The 26,128-nt window shown below is 39.0% G+C and overlaps 1 protein-coding gene across 3 annotated transcripts in view; it reads right to left on the reverse strand.

Moving 5' to 3' along the window:
- LOC120523575 (rho guanine nucleotide exchange factor 40-like) overlaps nucleotides 1-23,752 on the reverse strand; it is a 237,034-nt gene extending 213,282 nt beyond the window's left edge. For all 3 annotated transcript variants that reach the window (XM_039745001.1, XM_039744994.1, XM_039744987.1), the window contains exon 1: nucleotides 23,481-23,752. In XM_039745001.1, coding sequence (XP_039600935.1) covers nucleotides 23,481-23,483 — 3 coding nt within the window. In that variant the 5' untranslated portion in view covers nucleotides 23,484-23,752. The remainder of the gene's footprint in view (nucleotides 1-23,480) is intronic.
- Between the last annotated feature and the right edge of the window lie 2,376 nt (nucleotides 23,753-26,128).

A 26,128-nucleotide genomic window follows, 5' to 3' on the forward strand; every position in this document is an offset into this window, starting at 1 on the left:
TACCTTCCCTGGCCACAACAGAAGAAGAGGACATGGAAGGACTGTCTCTAGGAGATGTTTATTCCCCCCAGGTGCTTGATGGCAGCATAAGGGAATTCCAGGAGTTGTAGTTTGGCAGCAAAGCCTTGCTGGGATTCGTGGATGCCATAAGGAGGCGCTGGAGGGAGATGTGCTACCTAGCACTGGAAGTGCTCCGGGGTCCTCAATAAAAGGGACCCCACTCCCTTATCCAGGTGAGTCAGAGCTGGGAGGATGAGGAGCAACACTTGACTGGAGGAGGGCAGTGCAGTGGTGAGAGAATTGTGGTTTGTGTAAAGAAATTACTTGTGCCTATGCCATTTTGTGGAAGAAATTGGTTAAATAAACCATCCTTTATTTGAACCCGGGACTCTGTTTGATCGTGTTTGGGGGATTGAAGCTCACTGACGCCCCTGGTTCCATCGCATAATATATTCTTTAAGTTGCTGTGTTTACCTTTCCAATTAATTACCATACCTGTCATCAATGAGGAGTAACGTGTTGTGAAGCCATCATGCCAAATGTGGCTGTCCTTTCAATGTCTTTGTGTTATGCCTACTGATGTCGAGGTAGGTCTTCCTTCACATATGGGAAAAATATGGAAATCAAGATGAGGCATAACAGAGCTAACTTTCAATTTCTTCCAAAGGTTACTTGTGAAGAATGCAGCAGCTTACTATTGTCATATTTTGAAAAAAAAAACCATCTGGCAACATTGCAAAAAAAAAAAATTACAATATGATAGAATAACGTGCCTCCCAAGTTCTTTTGAATGCAAGAAATTTCTGTTTCTGTAATTTACTACTTTTACTCAATCAAGTCGTCCATCTGTTTCTTTAAAAATATTGGTTGCCATCTAGGGATGCTCACTTAATTTCTGATCACCATAATCAAGTTGACTGGTTTGTGGTCTTTACATTTGTTGTTCCAATGACACACAGCGCTTATGTCAACACAATCTGCATCAGCACATATCGATTGAAGAAACTCGGAAAGCAAAAGTCAATAAGAGCATGGTGCTTAAGTTACACCAATGAGAACACTGGGCAATCTTAGATTTCAAATACCATAAAGCAACTTGCCTTCAACGGAGGTGCTGGCAGAGAAAATGCTGTGCTGTCATTCTTTGGCAATTTATAAAGGTGGAGGCAACACTTTTCATTCACATCTTGTATATCAAGCCAATTTATCTAATTGAGGTGTCAGGGCCTATATAAGTCATGTATGTCCTATGATGAGAAACCCAAAAATTCCCAGAATTGTTTAAAAAAAAAGAAGTACTCAAATAGCAGCCGCTTACAACTGCAAATTTGAGATTATTATGTTACATACTGTATAGATAGACATAAACTGCCTTGCAAAAGAATTCTGTCCCCTTGAAAACTACCACCAATCATACAGTAGTTTTCCGATTAGTATTTTTTGACAACTTAAATGTTTTAACAGCCAAAGTAAATAACTTTTCAAAAAGTATATGTCTAAAAAGAAAACAGGTTTAATTCTTTGGGTATACCAGAGTAGGCCATGTCCTTAAGTCCTGGGATGCACTTAAGCAGTTGCTCTCCTCTGCACAGCTTCATGTGCTGCTATGTCTTTTCTGTACTGTGGTGACCAGAACTGCACCCAATACTTCAGATGTCGTTATCCCATTACAGGCTACCCCATTAGTTAATACATTGCTATGGTTTTGTAAGGATGAGCTCATGTTTTCATACCGTATGTAGGAATGGCTTCCTGGCCAGGGTGCCAGAGTGAATGGTTCCTTGCCTAGACAAAGGACCCATGTAGTGGACACAGGGTGCCAATGGATGGATGTCCTGGGGTTACATTTTCTGGAAAGGACTGTGAAATAAAAAAAAAAAGGGGGAAGACTTTCTATCATAAGTGTATACTCCCCTCGTGCACTAACTGGTGGCATCATTAGGCTGACTCACCCATGTGCCCACTCACAGGGCAGCCTGGGAGTTGTAATCCCATTGAGTAGCCCTGCTTGGACCAAAGGATACTGCCAAGAATGTGATTCCTTTTTGCAAGAAGGTACTTCCTTGGTGCAAAGTTGTGCCACCAGCAAAACTATTGGGTCCAGTATAAAACAAGTCACCTCACCTGCTTCTGGAGTCAGAGTTCAGAGAGGAGGAGGACTATGCTCACCTTGAGAGGTTGGAACAAAGAAAGGGAAACGTGTGTGTGTGTTTGGAGAAGCCTATAAAGGTGGGACTTGTGTGTGTGTGTGTGTGTAGTTGTGTCAAGTGACTGGGATCCGAGATACACCTAATATATATATATATATTGTCCAGTATTGGGTTCAGAGGTACACAAATATTGCACATTCATTTATTTTAGTTTTATATGGCATAATTCCCATTAGCAAGCTGAAGGTAATTAATGTGTTTGCAATAACAAAATTAAAATGAAATGCAACAAACATTCAGTGTAAAACACCCATACTATATGCATCTATATTTACATTTGGGCATATATAGAGATTTGTTTTGTTGCTTTTCTGCATTTGCACGTACTTAGCCATATTATTATTTTTCAGACCAACTCTTTCCAGTACAGAGCTGCAAGGAGCCAGTGTCTCTCCCAGCAGCAATGGATGCAATGCAGGGACCACCACTTTATGGTCAATGAACCAGAAGTCAGACTTTATTATCCCAGAGTGAAATTTGAAAGATCAGTCCATGACATTGCTTACTTACACATGCACAGTCACACTTCTCATACGCTATATTAAGTTTGGACAATGGACAAGCCTAACCTGACCATCTTTAAAGATATGGTGGACATAAGAGAACCTGAAACAACCAACATTGTCCAGCAGAGACATTTGTGAAAATTCAGGGTAAGGAAGAGATCAGATCAGAAATTAAATCCTGGGCCTTCAAGCTGTGTGGGAGCAGCACAAACCACTATAATTCTGTTTTTAAAGTATATTGTGTAATGCAGTTTTTTGTTCAGTTTCCAGCTACTGGAGGGTCTTGGCAATTCACTTGCATTAAAAAACTTTTTAATGACTGAAATTTTGTGCAAAATATTTCTAAAATGTCTTTGGTAGGATTGCACTCTTATATTAATTCCACAAAACACAGTGTTTTAGCTTATGTCTTTATGGTTTACAGTGCAGAACGGTCTCTTTGGCAAACTTGATCGTTCTAAAGTGCCAGCCCAATGAAGAATGAGCAGTAGGCTATGGAAAAAAAAATCTTTTAATGTTTTCTTGTATTTTGTGGCCTGGCAGATCTTAAAACTGTTTGGAAAATATCTGTCACTAGGGATCGGGTGTACTTTATTTTCCAGTTAAGCTTTTGAATGATTTTTAATAGGAAAAAACGGAGCTTTATCTTTCATTCCAAAGCCAACAATGAATGAAGTCTAAATGTCAGTGTACCCACTGCGTTCATGAAAAATAAATAAGTCAGTTAAAAAGACTGCAACTCAGCATTGCTGATTGAAGAACACATTTTTTATAGCACACTCAGTCACTTGGGATGATTTTATTTTAAAAAAAGCAGTATTTTTTGTTAACTGAGCTTTACATTTACTTAGATGGCTGATGTCTTTTTCCAAGATGTCTTACATTTGAGATGCAATGGGTTACGTTTCTGTTGTTGTTCCAGTTGAAGTACAGGCAGGTGAAGGGACCTGCTCATGGTCATACAGTGTTAGAAGAGGGATTTGAACCCAAAATCTTAGGATTTAAGGCAGTGGTTCTCAATCATCAATACTCCGCACCCTTTAACTCTTTGAGGGCTGAATATTTTTTCCAAAAAACATCATTTTCTAAAACGCAATGGCTTCACACAGAAATCAACATAAAACGTCTGTTGCTGCATGCTTTGGCTTCCAGTTTGCCAAGATGTTTGCCAGTATGTGTTCACGTGGCTGCATGGGGCAGAAGCAGCAGTCACAGTCACAGTCACAGTGCATTGCAATCTGGTTTCTACCTCTTATTAAGTTAAGTGGCAGTCCTCCCACGCGAACAGTGCCATAGGTTGTGTCAGCTACATGAACCTGTTCAGCACCACGATCAGCTAGGGACCAATTAACTGAAGCTGCAAAACCTCATATTCATTTTTGATTGCTTGTATCAAAATCAGAGTCCGACAAGTCTTAGTCCAATTCAGAGAGTTCAGGAAAAATGTCATCCACGAAGTATTTTGCTTTAGGCATTTGCTTTGATCTCTCACCAGATGTCAGTGGAATTTTTGCCATTGTCTGCACCTTACTACCCACGGGATCGCAGGAAATCTCGGTCAAAACCAAAGAAGCTAACTTTCCTTCTACCAACGAGAGTCTAACTAAAACATAACGATTGGTTTTGACACAGTTTTACAGTTGATTAGCGATTATTGTCAGCTCCTCCTTTTGACAAAAGTCGACATCAGCCCTGAAAGAGTTAAAATATTTGATTTATTGTATGTTCGCATACCTAAAATAGAAATATCATATTTGAAGATGAAGAAGTCAAATTTCAAATTTTTGAACCACAAATTGGACCACATGCAATATTTCGCGCATAAAACTGAAATATGAATTGAGCAATTTATCTTTATCTTGTAAATGTGTCCCCCATGAAGCTTACACACTTGATTGACAATCTAGAGGTTGGGGTATCCCGCAAAGCATAAACCGCTGCAAGAAAATGACACACGATCAACGATCAAAGGGTTTGGGGGATTGGAGACCCCTGTAAAGCTAGAAGCGACAGTGTGCCACACAGATCTTTGTTCTCTAATAACATCTGCAGTGCAGTTCAAAAACAGATGCACCACACAGTTAAAATTGCTGCGGTGCTGCCTGGACCACCGGCAAGAGAGAAGGGCTGAGTGCATCCATTTCAATCCACCTTTTCCCCACCGGGAAAAATGTCAAGCAAATCTCAAAATCAATGACATTTCACAATCAGGGCTTGCACAGAAATTAACAGAAATCACTAGACACCACCTGTCTCTAAGGATAGTTTGCATTTCATGCCCTTAAAAACGGGTATTCACATAGGGGTGAAAGGGTCTGCTCCATCCACAGTAAGGAACCCACAAGAACGTGCATTTCTGTGGTTCATCCACAGAAGACAACTGAGTGTGCAATGTTTGATTCTTTTCATATCACAGAACAGCAGCATTAACTAATAAATGACCCACACATGATGGCACAATGCAAGACACCTACTGTACCACGATAAAGTCGGACAACGCACCTCACTCAATTTTGATGAATAGTAATGCAGCCTTCCTCTTTGCTACACCCCCTGAAATGTGAATACCCTAGGTTGGAAACCCCTGGTTTGAGGTTTAAAGCCTTCACCACTACAGCACACTGCCTGCCTCTAGTGTTAACAATTCTTATACATTTAACAGTCTTCCCCTCTTGAATTCAGTTCAATGTCTTGGAAGCTGGAACCTATTTTAGCGACATCCGTCACATGGCATGAATCAAATATGGAGAAGCCGTGTCAAAGTAAAGTTTGAATAGTTACGTTTTTCCCTGTCTGATAAAGGCGTATTTTAAAATAGATACTTTATCATCATCTCAAAGGCTTTGTTCACAAAAGATTTTCCCAAATTGTTTTTGCTGGAAATGCTCGTATTGCAGCAAAGGATGTGTTGTGTTGAGAACAAACGTGTTGTGAGTGTGCAGACGGCTTTCTGGTGGCTCAGTCCCAATATAAAAGAACTTTTGCAGTGTTCTGCAGTCCCAAAAAGCGAGAGGTTTAATTTATTTGTGAGCAGCAGAGATTTGAAAGATCGATAAGAAGAGGGGAGGGGAACGGTCAAATAAAGAAGCAGGTTTCGATAAACTCAAATCCATTTTATCTTTTAGCACGATAAAAAAGTAAAATCAAACCTTGGTATTAAAACACAGGAACAACTACAAAATCAGAATTTCTGTCTTTCTGCGAGATTTATAATTTGCTTGACTACCAAGATCTCTTATGAACATCTTCTCTCTGTACCCAAAGTACAGACACTTCTTTTTGTGTCCAGCCTTCTTTAATAGCTTTTACTGGCGCACGTACATATCGTCGCAAAGAAAAACGGCACACCCTACATTTTGAAACACACATTCCTCACAATTTTCACCGTCGTTTGGCATCTTTTAACACTTGTTTTTCTCATGTGTCATCACATTGCAATACATTAACTCTGGATCAGAAGTTTTAGAATTCACATTACCCGTGAACATCTAAATGCCAGCTAACTGTCTGTTACACAAATTATTTTCCAGACATGGTAAAATTGTAGTGGGGAAACTTTACAGAAAAAAAGTTAATTCTAAAATACAAGGTTAAGTCAATAATTATTTGCACTTTTTGTGATAATTTTGTTTGGCCTGGTTGCACAGCTTTCTCTGCTCACATGTAGAAACATGGAGTCTGTGGTCAGAGTGGTAAAGTTTCAGCCTTGATCAATCCGTTCCTCTTGTTGTTGTCCAGGAGTAAATATGGCTGCTCCACTCCCACATTGAAGGTTTACCAGGGACTGAAATCCATAAGAAGCTTTCTGCACAACAGGGAGACAGTGTTTTACCACAGCAGAGTGTTTACGAATGGATTGAGAAGTTCAAAAAAGTGTTGACAAGCATGAAGAAGGACGATCAACGACACCGAGCAGGTCTGTACCACGATTACTGCAGAACCAATGAGGATTTTGGAATCATGTCTGGTAATTGCATATTTGCTTGACTAGCATATTAGTTCACATTCTTACTGTTACTTTAATTTTTTTCTTTGCATTTAGTTTTGAATTTTGTATTTGTATTTTTGCTTCATTGTATTTTTTTTAAACTCTTGTCTTTGCCCTTTTTGGAATTCTGAATTTAGGTTATTGTCTTTTCACCTTCTGTTTCTTCTTTTTGCCCCTAAACCTTTCTCAAATTAATTATCACTACTATTATTTGACTTACAACGTTATCCTAAGCAGCTTTCAACATTTGAGAGGCACAACTGATTAAATTATTTTTTAATTGGAGCACTGGCTGGTAACGTGACATACTCATGGTCACAAAGTGGTAGGAACAGGATTTCAACCTACAACTTCAGGGTTTAAAGTCCAAAAACTTGTCAACTACACCATGCTGTCTACCAAATTAAATAATTAAACTCTATCCAGAAATGGGCATACGTAGAAATAACAGAGAGAATTTAACATGACAAAACTCAGCAAAACTTCATAATATTTTCTGGATATTCTACAATAAAATTAAAATATTCTACTATTGACAGAAATGAGATCGGCACACACATCTTGTCTCACAAGCTTATGAGTATATATTATTGTTGATTCATTATGATATATTTTTCCTTTCTTGTTCATTTTTCCTATATGCAGGCTTCCCTCCCCTTTTTTTTTTACAAGGGAAACACCTCTTAAAACCACCTTTCGGTCACTTTAAAGATTTATAAAATCTCACCGGGCTTCTTATTAGTGTATATTTGTCAGCTTTTATTGGTATTTCTCTTGCCCTTGAAATTCTTGGCTTTGTTTTATGTAAACAAATGTGCATTGCCCTTGTAACTTTGTGTCGTGCAGTTCCACGCATTACCACCTGCTAATTTATATTACTTCAAGGCTTTTGTGAAAGTGGCGAGTATGCTGTAGACATAAACATGGCATCACATTACCCAGGATCATTGTCTAGTCAAGGATATTATCCATTTATTATTATCATTTATTATCACTTTCTGAGAACTCCAAAATGTTTTGTCATTTGCCTTTTCTAGGTAACCTTTCTAGTTAGTAGCTTTTCTGTTTGAAAAATATCTGTGGAAATCATTTAAAGAAGCTATAATAAAATTATTTAACTGGAACACATGGTATTTGTATTAAGGTGATTTTAAACAAATGTTAAAAGATCATTTTTAATAGAGATAGTTGCATGTAATATCTAGTAAGCAGTTTATTACCTGCTGATTAATTACAGATTCTCCTCAATACGTTACACAGTTGCAGATTAAAATTCCACCCCAGTCCACCATTTTTGAGCTTGTGCAATGATCTTCTTATCATATGTGCAGCTGGATGATAAATTGGACTGGACTGCCAATACTGATGCTCTGTGCAAGAGAGGACAGAGCCGACTATACTTCCTTAGAAGGCTGGCGTCTTTCAACATCTGCAATACGATGCTGCAGATGTTCTATCAGACGGTTGTGGCGAGTGCCGTTTTCTACGCTGTGGTGTGCTGGGGAGGCAGCATAAAGAAGATGGACACCTCACTCCTGGACAAACTGGTGAGGAAGGCAGGCTCTATTGTAGACACGGAGCTGGACAGTTTGACATCTGTGGCAGAGCGATGGGCACTGAGCAGGCTCCTGTCAATCATGGAGAATCCACTTCATCCACTGAACAGGATCATCTCCAGACAGAGGAGCAACGTCATCTATAGACTGCTGTCACCGTCCTGCTCCACTGACAGACTGAGGAGATCATTACTCCCCCACGCTATGCGACTCTTCAATTTCACCCGGGGATGGGTAAACGTTAAAGTTATTGTCTGTTATACCTGCATTTTTATCACTTTTTAATTTAATATTGTTTTTTATCAGTATGTAAATTTCCCCTTGGGATTAATAAAGTATCTATCTATCTATCTATCTATCTATCTATCTATCTATCTATCTATCTATCTATCTATCTATCTATCTATCTATCTATCTATCTATCTATCTATTATATAATACCTTTCCTATCTATCTATCTACAGTATACACACTCACTGAGTAAATCACCAAGCACACTGTACTCATACTGGGTAAGGCCTCCTTTTCCTCTCAAAACTGCTTCAGTTTTTTGTGGCATAGATTTCATAAGATGATAGAAACATTCCTTTGATAATCAGGATCATGTTGACACGATTGCATCAAGCAGTTCCTGTAGATTTGTCTGCTGCACATTCATGTTGCGAATCTCCAATTCTACCACATCCCAAATATGCTGAATTAGATTCAGATCCAGTGACTGAGAAGGCCACTGAAGAACATTGAGCTCATTGGCGTGTTCATGAAACCAGTTGGAGATGACCAATGATGTTGGCCATGGTGAATTATCATGTTGGAAGTAGCCAATATAAGATGTCGCCATGAAGGGATGGTCAGCAACAATACTCAAATAGGCCGTGACCTTCAAGTGAACATTGATGCTGTATGTGTGCTAAGAGTGTGCCAGGAAAACATTCCCCACAACTGTACACCACCAACACTGGCCTGGACTGTTGACACAAGGCAGGATGGGTGAATTGATTTGTTCTGTTGATGCCAAATTCTGACCCTGCCATGTGTATGCCTCAGCTTGAGAGTCATCAGACTAGGCTACAGTTCTCCAGGCTCTAGCTGTCCAGTTTTGGTGAGCCTTGGACCACAGCACCCAAAACTTTCTGGTCTTGGCAAACAGGAGTGGAATTCAGTGTGGCCTTCTGCTGCTGTAGCCCATCCACTACACAGTTTGATGTGTTGTGCATTCTGAGATGCGCTTCTGCTCTCCACAATTATATACAATGGTTATCCAAGCTACTGTAGCCTTTCAGTCAGCTCAAGCCAGTTTAGACATTGGACGTCTCTCATCAAAAGGTGTTTCTGCCTGTATAACTGCCACTCATTGGATGTTTTTTGTTTTTCTGAATAAATTCTAAAGACTGTTGTGTGGGGAAATCTCAGGAGATCAGCAGTTACAAGAATACTCCAACCAGCCTGCCAGGCACCAGCAATCATGCCATGGTCAAAATCACTGAGATCACATTTTTTGCTCATTCTGATGTTTGATGTGAACATTAACTGAAGCTTCTGACTTGTGTCTGCATGATTTTATGCATCCCGCTGCTGCCACATGATTGGCTGATTAGATAAGCAGGTGTATAGGACTTCCTAATAATTTGTTCAGTGATTTCATATGTTTGCAATGGTTATAACACTCCAAACATTTTATACTGGATATATATTCTGTAATTTATGCAGTTTAATGTAAATAAATATGTTGTCTAGCAGGAGGTTTATAGAACATAAAGGATGGACAAATCTGTGCAGAAGGAACACTTGAAAAGATCTTGAAAGAGGGAAAGAATCTGCAGTAATTAGCCCAATGTACTGCCAGGATATAACAGGGGTCTCACCATCTGAGGTGTCTGCCTGACTAGACTGGGTCACACTGATTGACTTTTTAATTTTGTTCTTGTAGAAAGTAACAGAAATAGTGGATATAAAAAGGAGCTCTAAAGGAACGAAAGCAAGGAGGAGTTGAATCCCCTATCAATTCAATTCTAACTCTTCAAAACTTAAAAAAAATGTCCTTTCACATTTGATTTATATTTCTACATCACTTCTCAAAAGCAGTAGCAGCCGACTGAAATCAAGGTTAGATGTGACCATTTGTTGTCATTTGTCTTTCAGCCTGGGCTTCCTTATGAAATCAATCAATCAATCAATCAATCAGTCAGTCAGTCAGTCAGTCAGTCAGTCAGTCAATCAATACCAGTACACTGAAATTATAAAAGCTGTAAAGGGTGGACGTACAACAAAAATGACATACAAATACCCTATGACATGTAAATTCATACATAAATAAATAAAGTACGGAAAATATTATCCACTAAAGTAATTCTAACAGTTTGAAGAGTTTTTAGAATTTAAAATTCTGATGGCACAAGGATAAAAACTATCTGCAAATCTTTTTGGTCCACTTGTAATGCTCTTGTACCGCCTGCCGGAGGGCAGTAGTGTGAACAGTGATTGGCAAAAATGGGAGGGTCTTTAATGATTTTCCTGGCTCTGTGGAGGTATTGGGCAGTGCCAATGGGCACTAGAGATATATTCCAAGGAGGGCTGAGAGCAGCCAATGATATCACCCTCTGCAGAGTTTTCCTGTCTGTGGCTGTTCAGCCAGCATACCATGTTGAGATGCATTATGCTAAAACACTCGATGATTGAACGGTAGAAGGTCAACAGCAGCTTCTCCTTCATTTTCACTTTCCAGAGAAGTCTCAGGAAATGTAGTCACTGCTGGGGCTTTTTGACCACTGCCAGAGTGTTTGCTGTCCAGGACAGGTCTTCAGGAAATGTAAACTCCCAGAAACTTAATGTAAAGGTGGTGACCCTTTCCACCAGGTCCTTGTTGATGTATAGAGGGACTGGCTCTATCCCATGCCTCCTGCAGTCAATGACCACCTCTTTAGTTTTGCAGGTGCTGATAGAGAGATTGTTCCTGGTGTACCTCACTGACAAGCTCTGCACCTCGTCCCTGTATGCTGACTCATCGTCACCAGTTATGAGACCTACCATTGTGGACTCATCAACGAACTTGATCATAGTGTTACTGGAATAATTAGATGTACAGTCATAAGTGTACAGGACAGCAGTGGGCTCAGTACACAGCCCTGAGGGGAACCGGTGCTAAGTGTGAGGATGGAGGAGCTGTGGGGACCAATTGTAACAGTTTGTGGGCAGCCAGTGAGGAAATTCTTTATCCAAGTGCAAAAGGAGGGGTTAAAGTGCAGATTATGCAGCTAATCAATTAGTATGCTAGGTTTGATGGTATTGAACGGCAAGTTATAATGGACAAACTTTGCATAGGTTCCTGAGTGTTTCAAATGGCTCATCACTGTATGGAGGGCTGTATTGACAGTGTCTTCCATGCACCAATTTGATCTATAAGCAAAGTGATGAGGGCCGAAGGTGTTTGTTTGGGGGAGGCTGGCGTTAATGTACTGAGCAATAAGTCTTTCAAAACATTTCATGACTGTTGACATCAATGCATCAGTCAATAGTCATTAAGGGTATTGATGACTGACTTTTTAGGGACAAGGATAATAGCCAACTTAAGACATAGGGGAATGGTGGCCTGTGTCAGTGAAAGACTGAATATCTTAAAAAGCACTTCTGCTAACTGGTCATTACAAGCTTCAAGTGAACTATGCCATGTATGCCATCTGGTCAAGGAGCTTTCACTGTCTTCAGCACCCGTCTCATTTGAAGTTCCAGAAAAGTGAGTATGTCGCAGCTGGAAGTCAGAATGTGTGTGTCAGACCATTTTGCTTCAAAGAGTACAAATAAAAGATCAATCAATCAATCTTCAATCAATCAATATTTTATTAGTCTCACAGGGAACCCATCTCAGCAGTTTAAGGCCCAACTCAAGGGTCTGGTTTGGGCATATGGCCAGTCCATCACTGTGTACACTCATATACACACACACACTCACTCATTCCTAGCAGACCAGTTTAAGTCTGGCAATCAGCCTGACCTGCAAGTCCTTGGCATGTAGGAGGAAACCAGAACACCCAAATAAAAATCGACATGGAAATAACAGGAGTGGAAGAACTGACAAATAATGAATTCCAGACTGCATTCACATTTATTTTCACCTTTGCGTAATGCCAGGATTGTCTGAACTGTTGGATACGCTGTATGGTATAACTAATGCTCACATATTACGGGTTCTCCACCCTTTTAGAATATAAAGACTATACAATTTCAGACATTTTGCCATCCCTGACACTTACTAAAGTTGCTTACAGTCACAGACAGAAAACGTTTTGGCAGTTATCACCTCCATCATTCATATGCTTCAAACACATATGTTGGATTTATATTGACAAAACTGCCCAGAAGAAAATTAAAACTGTATAAAAATGCTTAATATAATTTAAGTGGGAATATTCAAAGACTATAATGTGCCACATCTCAAAGCCTGTGTATAGTTCTGATTGTCACGCTAACAAAAATAAATAAATATTGTTAAGTAGAAGCCACACAGAGAAGACTAAGCAAGTGCATCTGTATATATACTAGTGATGGGCATTTCAATTCACTTTGATGATTCAATTCTTTCAAACTTGTTTAATTGAAATGATTATTTTGTTTCATTTGATTCATTTAAAGTATATGGAAAGTTGGGACTGGGGTGTCCCCTCTAATCGCATTACAAATATATAATTTAATAATCCATCCATCCATTATCCAACCCACTATATCCCAACTACAGGTTCACAGGGGTCTGCTGGAGCCAGTCCCAGTCAACACAGGGCACAAAGCAGGAAACAAACCCCGGGCAGCCCACCACAGTAATTTAAAAATCTGTACATTATTTTGATATGTATGTATATAGATATATTTTCATCTGTCGATGGAAGGACAGGATTCAAAAGCTGGGCCACCCCATTTACTTGCAAAGTATAAAAAAAAAACCAACTAAAATAACAGGTGCCTGATTGTACAATGTGTTAACAAAATAATCTTTTAGCCTTGTCTTCAAATTGCTAGTGACTAGAGAGCAGGCTAGTCACAGGGTAGGGGCTCAACAATGCAGTTAACGTTTATGGCTCCTGGACCCAAAGAGATGGAGTCAATTACAATATAATACAATTTATTTTTGTGTAGCCCAAAATCACACAAGAAGTGCCGCAATGGGCTTTAACAGGCCCTGCCTCTTGACAGCCCCCCAGCCTTGACTATGTAAGAAGAACAATTGGGAAAAAATGGAAGAAACCTTGGGAAGGGCAGTTCAAAGAGAGACCCCTTTCCAGGTAGGTTGGGCGTGCAATGGGTGTCAAAAAGAAGGGGGTCAATACAATACAATACAATATACAGAACAGAACAAATCCTCAATACAGTATAAAAATAAAAACTTTACAAGTTCGGAGTAAATTTTAACAGTGGGCACCTTCTCTGACCTGTGGGTGATAAAAGTGATGAGAGAATCAGCAATTGTGCCCCCTACTGTCCCGGGGTTGTAGTGCTTACCTTAGATAAGTCCAGAAAGTGACCCTTGGGTGATATATACTGTCGCACATCCCCGTCTGTGAATCTCTCTCATCTGAGGTATATCCTATCACTCCAAGAGGGGGTGCTGACATTAACCTTTTCCCTTCTTATTCCCTCTGCAGCACCAAGAAGAAGCACAGTGAGGGTAACTAACTTCACCCCTTCTGGTCCCCAACCTATAAATTCTGCTGCTGCCAGAAGGAGTTCTTCAGTCTTCTACTGAACCTAAAGCAGGACGGGTTCCTTTCTCGCAGTAGTTCTATGAAGTAGCTTGATGGCAATATGATTTTGGAAAGCTTCCTTTCTTTTATATCCATAGTGGACCTAATTTTTATTTACTTTACTTAGAATTTCATTGGAAGTAAACAGGGACGACCAGGTTGGCACTCCGACATTTTCCAGTGGCAACATGCAGTTCCGTTCTTGATCGCAATATACTGTACTAGCCAACCCACGGCGTACCATACGCCGCATAATCAGGCCGTTTTTTTAATAATTTTTAAGCACAGGGAGAAAATTTAACATTTGCAAAATCGGTAATGTAATAAATCAGCAAGAAAAGCAACATTGTAACAATGCACGGAACGAACCAACACACAATCGTGTACAAAGTGCAGGAGCATCTAAGAAGACGCATGTTTGTTGCAGATGCGAATTGCTGTATGTAGCGTGCAAAACAGTTTGCTATGCTGCATGCGGTCGTGCGTCGTAACCGAAAACTCGTTTTTTAAAGACTGCTCACTTCATTGTGTTTTAACCTCAGTTGTAAAGGATTGTTTTAAGGATCCCATGAGATACCCCTCGCAAACCGTTTCACACGCTGCATATGGCGATTCACCTCCTCGAGAAACATGCCTCTATGAACAGTCAACGTGTGGGAGGGGGGTGTGTACAAAGGGTAGGAACGAAAACAGTGGGAGCGTATGAGTCGCACTTAGTAGCAATTCCACTGTTTGCAGCCCAAATGGGTTCAACGGCTTACCCACGCCTAGACACACGCTCAATCTCATGCATAATTATTTATTGAATGGTAAACACTTCTGGAAAGACATGGTTGTCTAAAACAGGTTAGTGTGAGAATACAACAGTAAGTGAAAAGATGGAACTCTGGAGAGAGTAAAATACAACACAATAGTGAACCCTCGGCATAACAAACGCCGCATAATTATTTATTGATGGTTGAACACTTCTGGAAAGACACAGGGACACCCCTTGCAAACTGTTCTACACGCCGCATACATCGATTCACATCTGCAACAAACAAACTGTTTTACACACTGCATACAGCGAATCACATCTGCGACATGATTTTTCCTAGATGGTCCTGTCGCTCATGTGCCCGGTCGCAAGCCGCGTCCAGCCTCGTTCTCGAAGCATACACACCGCCTGGTCATGAAGAGAAACTCACGGAGAGCCGCCCACCAGCTGCCTGTGTGTGTCTCTGGCGCGGCTTTCTCTTGCGCTGCCTCTGTGTGAACCGGTCAGGCACAGAGAAGGTCAGCTGCTGACAGAGCGTCTCGACTGTTGCAGGGCCTGCATTGGTGAAGCAGGTGAGACGGTAATGAAACAGAGGCACAGGGCTTATTGGTTTTTAAAGACTAATTCCTTCATTGTGCCTTAACCTCAGTTGTAAAGGATTGATTTAAGGATCCCATGGGATACCCCTCGCAAACCATTTCACACGCTGCATACTTAGCTCAGAGGTACATGACATTAACCTGACCTGCACTGCATGTGGCCTCTACGAATGACGCCATTTTTTCTGTGTTGTCGTGTCCGAGTTGGTGGGCGTGGCCCTGCGAGTTGTCGTCGTATCCAACGGTCTTGGAGTTGGTGGGCGTGGCTCCTTCCTGTGTGCGCCATAGGTGTCTCACTTGTCGGCGGCTTAGTGAATCCACGCCCCTTCCGGCGTGCTTTTCATGGTTGTCTTGCCTTAGTGAATTATATATATATAGATATTGTCATTTATGTTTATGCTTACTCATTTAGCTGATGCTTTTATCCAAGGTGACTTACAACATTTTATAATACAATTGGTTATAATTCATTTTGGCATTTCAATTGGAGTACAGGCAGGTCAAGTGACTTACCCATGGTAACCCAGTGTCAATAGTTGGATTTGAACTCACAAATTCAGGGTCTGCAGTCCAAAGTCTTAACTACTATACCATATTGCCTATAAGTACCATAGAGGACAGACGGGCACACCGGGTGGACGAGGGAACAGCTTCTTGCCCAACTGGAGGCACATAATGGATGTCCCAATGGAAGCCAGAGGCCAGGAGCAGTTCCATCACCCACATAGACAGGTGGCAGTGGTCTTTCTGAGGCATCTCAGTTTGGAAACCAGCAGGGGCACATGGAATTGGAATCCAGAAGTACATATATATATATATATATATATATATAGGCTTTTAAAATAAGCCAGATTTAAAGCATGTCAAAAAAATGTGACATATAAACGTCACATAAAATCGTTTCACAAAATCGTTGCACTTTTAGGCTTAGGATTTTATATATAGAGAGTAGATAAGACATGCAATATACTGTGTGCCCTGATCCATGGCAGATCATTAATGGCTTACCTTTTTACTTTGAAAAAGCTCAACCTGGCCTTCCTAACAATTCTAATGATTCTGTTTTTAACTTCTTGGACTTCACTAAAAATTGCTTGAGTTGGTTGTTCCGTCATCATACATAGGCTTTAATTTATAGCTTTACTACTTACTTGTACTTGGTTAATAATTGATTTATTATTTGTGCTGCATCACAGTGTGATTTGGTGTACAGAATATCTCAGTATAAGAAGCAGAAATTTTCTATTGAATGAAATTTTCAGGTGGCACAGTGGGTAGTGCTGCTCCTTTGCAGTTAGGAGACCCGGGTTCGCTTCCCGGGTCCTCCCTGCATGGAGTTTGCATGTTCTCCCCATGTCTATGTGGGTTTCCTCCGGGTGCTCTGGTTTCCTCCCACAGTCCAAACACATGCAGGTTAGGTGGATTGGCGATTCTAAATTGTCCCTAGTGTGTGCTTGGTGTGTGTGTGTGAGCGTGCCCTGTGGTGGGCTGCCAGCCTGCCCAGGGTTTGTTTCCTGCCTTACGCCCTGTGTTGGCTGGGATTGGCACCAGCAGACCCCCGTGACCCTATATTTAGGATATAGCGGGTTGGATAATGGATGGGTAGATATTTTCAGTGCCGGGTTATTATCATTTTAAAATATACTGTAATATACAAAAATGACATTTTGAAATAGAAGCTGAAATATATTGTACAGTATATTATAACTAGAATTTATAGTATATTTTAAATATATTTAAATAGTTTTCTAAAATGTATCATACAGTATATTATTCCTCATATTTTAAAATATATTAAAAATTATATTTTGGAAAATATACTGCAATATATAAAAATGGCAACCCACCTTAATAAATGGATAAGTGTCTGTGTATCTGTATGTCCGAGTGCCTCTGTTAAATGACATTTAGTATGGGATTCATAAAAGTAGTGCTAATATTTGTGGAATCAAAAATACAATGCATTTTATTACTATACCCTTTGCAAAATACAAGTTTGGTTTGTTTATTTTGTTTTCTCTCCTGTTTTCAATCTCTTACCCCTACTGTCATCGTGGGTGTTTCACTTCAATGTACAGTTGCAGTCAGTGTGGAGTTTGTATGCGAATCCTCATGTTTTTCTGAGCTTTCCGATGGGTTCTCCAGTTTAACATCCACATCCCAATGCTCAACATGTGCTTCATGTTAATTGGTGATCATAAATCGGTCTGCTGGGATTGAGTGTGTGTGTGTGTCTGTGTGGGCCCTGCATTGCTCTGGCTCCCTAACCAGAGTTGGTTCTTCCCTTGCTCACAGTGCTGCTGCAACAGGCTTTGGAATAGATTATATAACTTTCATAATGCTGTTATGTCATCTATTTATTAATTTGTACACTTGCACAGTTTCTTCTCTTTTTCCATTTTATTGTGCAAATCATATAACAACCACGAAAGTGATACTAAATGTATCTTAAACTGGTTTGGCAAGCCTCCATTCTTCCAGTGTTTAATGAAACTGCCTTTCAACACCCTGATGATAATATAAAGCATCCAAAACAAGCCATAAAAATCTATTTATATCTTCTCATATATTTTAATTAATAGACAGAATATACGACGGTTAGACCTCTATGTCAGGACTGGGAGTGAAATGTAATCTTACAGAAATCTTTTTGCGGCATGCACTTTTTCATGCACTTTCTGAGCTTGCTTTTGACTCCGCAGAGCTGGAGCATACAAACAAGGAATCGACACAGAATGAGACACCGCACCGTCACAATATACAGAGGCGCACACTCACTTTGGAACAATGAGCCTGTGTAGTTTGTCTGAAATGAAGCCTAAGCTATGTAAAAAATATTGTGTTCCTTTCCATTTTGCCTGGCTCACTGCAAATCACCTGACTTGACTGCAATGATGCAGATTTTCCAATTTGCCATCAACAAATGTATATACTGTATACAGTGGATTCGGAAAGTATTCAGACCCTTTCACTTTCTGCAAACTTTATTTCATTATAGATTTCCTTTTAAATGGCTTAAGTTGCCATTTTTGCCCATCAATCTGCATTTAATTACCCTTGATGACAAGTGAAAACATGTTTTTAGAAAGGTTATAAACTGGAATATTTTATTCATAACAGTAGTCAGACCTTAAATTCATACTTTGTTGGAGCTTCTTTGGCAGCAATTCCCACTTCTTCTTAGGGTAAGTCTCTACAAACTTTGCACACTTGGATTTGGCAAGTTTATCCCTTTCTTATTGGCAGACACTCTAAAGCTCCAGGGAGAGTCCTGGTGTTTTCACACTTCTCCCATTTCACAGTTGTTGAGGTCACTGTGCTCCAGAGAACAATCAAAGTTTAGAATTGGGTTTATACTCTTACCCTGATGTATGCTTTATCACAGTATGATTGTGGTGGTCTACTGAGAGTTGCCTGGAATTCATGGCTTGTTTTCTGTTTTGACATACAGTGTGAATTGTGGACCTTACATACTGTACACAAATGTGTGCCATTCTAAATGTTGCCCAATGAATTCAGGTCACCACAGATGGAGTCCAATCAAGATCTGGACACATCTCAAGGAGATTTAAAGTGAAGACAATAGATCTGAGCACAATTTGGAGAGTCACAGGAAAGGGTCTGAATAGTTATATAAATGAAAGGTATCAGTTTTGATGTTTAATAATTTTGCAAAACTTTTCCAAACACATGTTTTGTCTGTCTTTATGGGTTATAGAATGTAGACTATTGGGCAAAAATGGCAAATTTATCAATTTAAAATTATATCTACAACACAATAAAGTTTGCAGAAAGTGAAAGGGTCTTACCTAAATGCACTGTGTGTATATTGTCTTAGTATATATATATATATATATATATATATATATATATATATATATATACAGTATATATTATAAGTATATATATTGTACCTGCCAAAAAAATACAAAGAGTACACAACATGTGTTTTGCCCTAATTGGGGCTCATCAGGTGTGCACTTTTGCTTTCCCTTTCGAGAATCGAACATCCAACGTTAACACCTGAGACAATGCCCCGGTGGATGGTTCGCTTCCTTGGTAGGGAGTAGACTGGAGTATTGCATGCATAGGTCTGATTACAATTTGATATATGAGTTGTCTTCTACCAGGTAAAGGTTGTGGTTGGTCGGCCAGTTGGCAGACATCTGCTGCCATGACTATCCACAAGTGTTACCTCGTATGTAACCACTCAAATATCAGATTATGATCAGACCTATGCATATATATATATATATATATATATATATATATATATACACTGTACTGTATATGTAAATATATATATATATACTGTACTGTATATGTAAATATATATATATACATCTTTCTCTCTATATATAAAATTCAAAGTCTAAAAGTGCAATGATATTGTGTGTGAGAGATATATATGTGAAATTAATGAGAGAAAAAGTGAAGGTGTCTTTTTAAGAAATGTGTCATGAATGTTTTATGCACTTATGGGTGTGTTATTTGAGTTACTGTATATTGAGTGTATATGTTTCTTTTTATTTGAAAGGCTGGTTTGGTCAGCAGTGTTTTACAGAATTATTTATTAGTTTGTATATAAAGTCATTCTATACTTTTTGGTTTAATAAAGGAAATGTATGCAGTTTAAATGATCATTCACAGCTTGGTGCCTTAGAAAAAGTCTCACTCCTGGACAGCAGTAGGAAAAATACTTCAAAGTTTGGACAAAAGAGAGAAAGCTACATTGTTCTGAGCTTAGATTATCTGCTTATTCATCATCATCCTCCTGCTGCTGCTCTAATTCTAACTGTCTGTTTTAGCAGCTCTGCTTCATTCTCTGCCTGGATCATGCATACTTTATTGTTTTGCTGTTGCACCCCAATTCCAGAATACAGGGATAGCTGACAAAGTTTTCATCATGTTCAAAGAATTATAGCTTTCATGTATGTTAAAATAGACACATTCTAAAAACTATTTAATGAGGTATTCAAAGATCCAACCCTTTAAAAAAAAATTTTTTTTTGAACTACATCATGGAGAATGTAGCATTTGAAAGCTAACATGCACCCAAATTCACCACACCACATTGATTTAGACTCTTCAGTAGATAATGGATGGAAGCTCCCCAAAAAACAGCAAAAGATGACATTCTAGCAAGAAAATCACGAAAAATCAAAGTTCTGAGAGGAAGTAATGCTGTGATCCCAACACTGAATATTTCTTATACCTGTCACTAGCTATTCATCCCAGCTATAGACACAGTGGATATGTATGTGAGGTGCTAAGTGGGATAGATAGATAGATAGATAGATAGATAGATAGATAGATAGATAGATAGATAGATAGATAGATAGATAGATAGATATGAAAGGCACTATATGATAGATAGATAGATAGATAGATAGATAGATAGATAGATAGATAGATAGATAGATAGATAGATAGATAGATAGATAGATAGATAGAAAGATAGCACTTCTACCTCACATATTCACACACAGACTCACTACAATACTTTTGCCACTATGTGGAGTCTTGAGGTTCTCTTTGCACCCATGACAATTTTTCCAGATACACTTATTTTTGTGTTCTTTAAATCTAAATACTTTTGGGCAACAAATTATTCAGCAGAATTGTGACATTCTGGTGCTCCTTCATACCTTTGCCAATACACATTTATAACACAACACTGTGACTGCTCTCTTATCATTATCGACAGATGCTTTTGTCATCTGGTGTGATCAGTCTTTTCTCTACTTAAATGTTACAAAAACTAAGGAACTAATAATCTGTTTGAGAAGAAACACCATTCGCCCACAAGAAATATTCATTAAAGACAAAGCATTGGAGAATTCTGATAATTATAAATATCAGGGGACAATCATAGACTCAGAAATTACTCTTAATAAAAGTACAGAAACCATCTGCAAAAAAGGGACAGCAGCACCTCCACTGTCTAAGGAAGCTGGGATATTTTAATGTGAGTCCTGCCATTATGTCACTCTTTAATAAATCTTGTATTGAGTCAGCAACAAAAATAGAATAAATCAAACTATAAAATGGAGGAAAAAAATATATATACAGGACTCACCCTCTGTATTCTCAATTTCAGTTGTTGCTATCAGGTCCCAAGTTGAACGGTTCCAAGGATTAAAAGCAGCCAGTTCAAATAGTCTTTTAAAAAGTCTTTTAATCGTCTGCTAAACAAGGTCAACTTTATATCCACAGTCTTAAATTATGGGATGAACTGCTATAATTTACATCAAGGTTTAGTCATGTTTTTATTGGTGGTTTAACTGTTATATCTAATATACAGATCTAATTTTTCACCATAAGCATTATACTCGCTGCTATATTCTATTTACACATACTGAGTTTATGTTTAATGGCTGTGTCCTTTATTTATTTCTTTTAATGTTACACTGTGGTCTCTGTAAAACATGCCAACAAAACAAATTTTCCTCTTGGGACCATAAAATGAAATTGAGTTGAATTAAAGTCATTGTTTTCTTTTCTTGTTTTGTGCAATTCTTGTGTGTGTTTAAGGAGTGTGGGGGGAAGGATTTTTCTTTTGTAATAATATCTCTGTATTTCTTAAGCTTCTGCAAAAAGCTAAAATTTCCTTTGGGATAAATAAAGCATTCATTATCTATCTATCTATCTATCTATCTATCTATCTATCTATCTATCTATCTATCTGTGAATTAATATGAGTCTGTTAATAAATGTACATTACAATAGATTGGTATCTGGAATATAAACCAGAACTGGCTGTTCCCAATATGTTACTAGTATAAGATATGACACTATCTGATTCTTGATTGGAATTATCCAGTACAGAAAAAGGAGAGGACAGACAGACAATCATTAAAGTAAATCAACTCATTAATTTAATTAAGCATCTTATTTAATCACAGCAGCAGGGTTTGGATATGGACCATAAGGCAGGAAGCAGCTCTGGATGAGGCACCAATCCATAGCAGGACACACTTATACTAACTTGTCAATGGCTAATTTTGAGATGCCAATCAACCTAACATTCAACTTTGGGATGTGGAAGGAAAGCCATTGCATTTAGTGACAAAGTTACTAAAAAAACAGAAAAACCTCCACCCACAATATGGCCAGCACTCATTTTCTGTACTTTGCAATTATTCTACGTGTTTTGTTTCCTCCTACATCTCAGATGGGTACAGTTTAGGTAGATTACTGATGATGAGTGTATGATTGTGTCCGGCGATGTTGTAGTGATTCATGTAGGTTTGGGTCCTTCTTTAGTCTTAAAGCTACTAAAACTTTGTTTATCGCTCACCCCAGAATACATAAAGCAGGCTGTGAAGATGCAGAGATGATATTTTTGGTAAGTTCAAGCTCATTTATGAATAAACCTCCACTCTCTTAAAGTCAACTTCCCTGCTTCTTGTGAACAAATTATACAAAAATAGCACACATTATAAAGAATTAGGCAAAAAACAATTATGAACTAAGTATTTCTATTTAGCTCAGTTGTCTGAAGCCTGCTTCAAAAGAAATTTTGCCAAATTGAGCAGGCAAGGCTTTGTTTTCCTTTAATGAAAAGGAAACTGTTTCTTGAAGCCATTCAAATGAAAGAAACTGTCTTCTCTGTCTCTGCACGGCTTGTCAGAGCCCTCCGTCTCTACCCTCGGCTCCCCCTCTCTCCGTTCAATAACTTCAAACTACAGCTTGTTATCCACGGAAAATTAGCATCACCCAGGCCACACACCCCAAAACTGGCTACTCTTTGGCAGTTGTTGCCAATGGTTACACCCACTTACTCTCAAAACTGAGGCCCTTTTTTGCAGAACTCAAAGAGCAAAAGCAGCACGCTAAACCAAAGTAGACAGTTACAACATTGGTGACTAACTAACGTGCATGTACAGTAGGTGACGGGCAGTTCAAAGAGTCCCAAAGAGTTACAGTAAGCAGAGAAAACAGCAAGTGTCTCACGACTCTGAGGGAGTCCACAAATAGTACAACTGGATAAAGTCATTAGATAGATAGATAGATAGATAGATAGATAGATAGATAGATAGATAGATAGATAGATAGATAGATAGATAGATAGATAGATAGATAGATAGATAGATAGATAGATAGATGAACAACTTCTAGATTTCACTTACCATGGCTATTTCGTTCTGGTGTGCTACATTCTCAGCTGCTGTCTTCCCTCTCTCAGTCCCTCTTTTTTCTTCTCTGTTTCCCACTTTCCTCCTCTTTTTCTCTTGGTCTCCTTTACAGTCCTTGTAACTCCATTTCTGTGTTTTCAAACGGCTCTGAAAAGTACTTTCTCTCCCCACATTTCTAACGGCTCTCTTTCTCCAGCCTCTTTTCTTTCAGTCCAGCCTTGTCTGAGACGGTGTCTGTGTTTGATAAATGTGTGTGTGTGTGTATGTGCGCGTCTGTGCGCCCGCGCGCGCCCGCGCTCTTGCTCGTCCTCGTCCGTGTACGCGCACACAGCACAAACAGAGCAAAGCCTGCTTTTAATTATACAATCCCCAGTCTCAGCTGCCGTCCGCTCCCTTTTTTTCTGCATTTCCACTTTTTTTTTAACCTCACTTCTTTGGTTTTCTTAATTAATTTCAGATCCGGACAAACTTTTGGATAAGCTTTCAGATGCAGTTGCCTTACGTTTGACTTTTTGTATGCCTTTGCTGTCTTACCTCGATTTTCCTTTCGTTTCTGATTGCAAACATTGATAAGGACGCGTATCCGTGTAAGTGCATATTGTAGCTTTTGGGGAAAGGTAGCTTTACACAGTGTGTGTGTTCGACTGTAGATAAAGTAAAATGACTTTATAGTTTAACTCCTGCACTGTGATAATCTGAGTTCTAAGGATTGTTTTTCAAAAAGTTTAAATGATTCACAGCTTTGGAGTAGGTAACGGGCTTTAGGGAACATGCAGCGCTTGTGGGGATGCGTTGACGTTGTGCGTTTAGCTGAAAATAACTGAAATGAAGAATAGGAGGTCATTCGGTCCGTCAGGCGCATTCGGTTGCGTCACTCGGAGCGGCTGTAGTGCAGCTTGCTTCACAGACAGACAGCCCCCCCGCGATCTCGGCTTTACGAGCTCCGCCAAAACTGAATGAGAAACCCTCCCTGCTACCCCCAACCGTCAGCCCCCCTGAATAACCGAGTCTGCCGTCAAAGTGATTTGGTTTTATTGAACATATTGTGACCAGCTCCGATAATTGTGTAATTCTGTCATATGAAAATAACCTAGTAATTGGATTAAGTGACCACTATGAACAACATTATTCGTCCCAAAGCTGATTCTGTTATTGTTTATTATTATTACTTGTTATTTCTAACGCCTGTATCAATGGCGACGTACAACATTTAAGAAAAAACGACGGCATATTAGTTTTTCTTTTTTTCCAAAAGGAGTACAGGCAGGTGAAGTGACTTACTCATGGTCTATCTATCTATCTATCTATCTATCTATCTATCTATCTATCTATCTATCTAATACAGTGCTTCGTGTGTGTATATATATATATATATATAATTATTATTACACAGTAAATTGAAAAAATGAATGCACCCCATGAAATGTTTTTCTTTTTTTCATATATGTGGACATATCAAGATTTTTATTTTAGTTAAACAGTATCTACAGATACAGTAAATGCAAATTTCACATGTAGAAATAATAGGTCCACCCCTACATTTATCCTTGACTCAAATATATACCTTAAATTAAAATTGGGGCAAATGATTAAAGGATCTTTAGAGATAACCTTGTCTGAAGCTTTCTTATTTAAACCTCAGACATTTAGTTTGGTTTGCTCTTTGTTATTGTAGTGTGTGTTATCACCATGCCAAGGTTGAAAGAGTTCTCTGAGGCCTTTAAAGAGAAGGTTATAGATGCCTGTGAGTCTGGGAAGGAGTTTAGAAAGATCTCTGAAACAACTGAAAATCAACCATTCCACTGTCTGGAGAAGATTTCAAACAACTGATAACTTGTCCAGGCCAGGCCACCCCAACAAGTTCAATCTGAAAGCAGAACTCAAGATGCTTGAAAGAGATCTTTGAGGCTCACTGTTTCATCACAGGATCTCCAGGTAGCCCTTGCCACTCTGGATTTCAAACTGTATGAGTCTACCATTAGTACGAGGGTGTTGTACCGCGTTAGCCATTATGAATGTAGAGAAAAGCCAAGCAAAATGACACCTTTTATTGGCTAACTAAAAAGATTACAATATGCAAGCTTTCGAGGCAACTCAGGTCACATCTTGCCCTTTATCGAAAGATATTATTTGAATGAAGAACACATTTTGAAATGTACTCATATATTAAAAAAGTAAACACATTTAATGGAATCCCTTGACGTTCTCACATTAAACAACTTCTAGTCAGAAGGAAATGTCAGACTTGATTAACGTTGTTTCTGATCTCATCACCTGAGACCACCTGAGGATAGTCCTGAGGGTGTCTTGAGGATGTCAGGACTACATAAGTAAAAATCATAGGGGGTGACAAGTTAGATACTTTCATGATGATTTTCCAGGACAGTTCACATTTCCAAAGTACTTTGAGTTCGTCCCCTTTTCTAACAGCCAGTAGCATACTGTCTGACCGCTCTAGTGCCTTACAAATGTTTTACAGGTGCAGTTTGTTCATTTACAATCTTGGACCTTTTTCTTCTTGTTTCAAATCTGTCACGGTACATAAAAGACAAGACACCATATAGACAAGGCCCGGAATACTGGAGTTCCTTATTCCCTGCATTTGAATTATGTATTGTACTTCTGTTTGAACGTTGCAAAAG

The sequence above is a fragment of the Polypterus senegalus genome, chromosome 1, assembly GCF_016835505.1.
Source record: "Polypterus senegalus isolate Bchr_013 chromosome 1, ASM1683550v1, whole genome shotgun sequence".
NCBI classification, from domain to species: Eukaryota; Metazoa; Chordata; class Cladistia; order Polypteriformes; family Polypteridae; genus Polypterus; species Polypterus senegalus.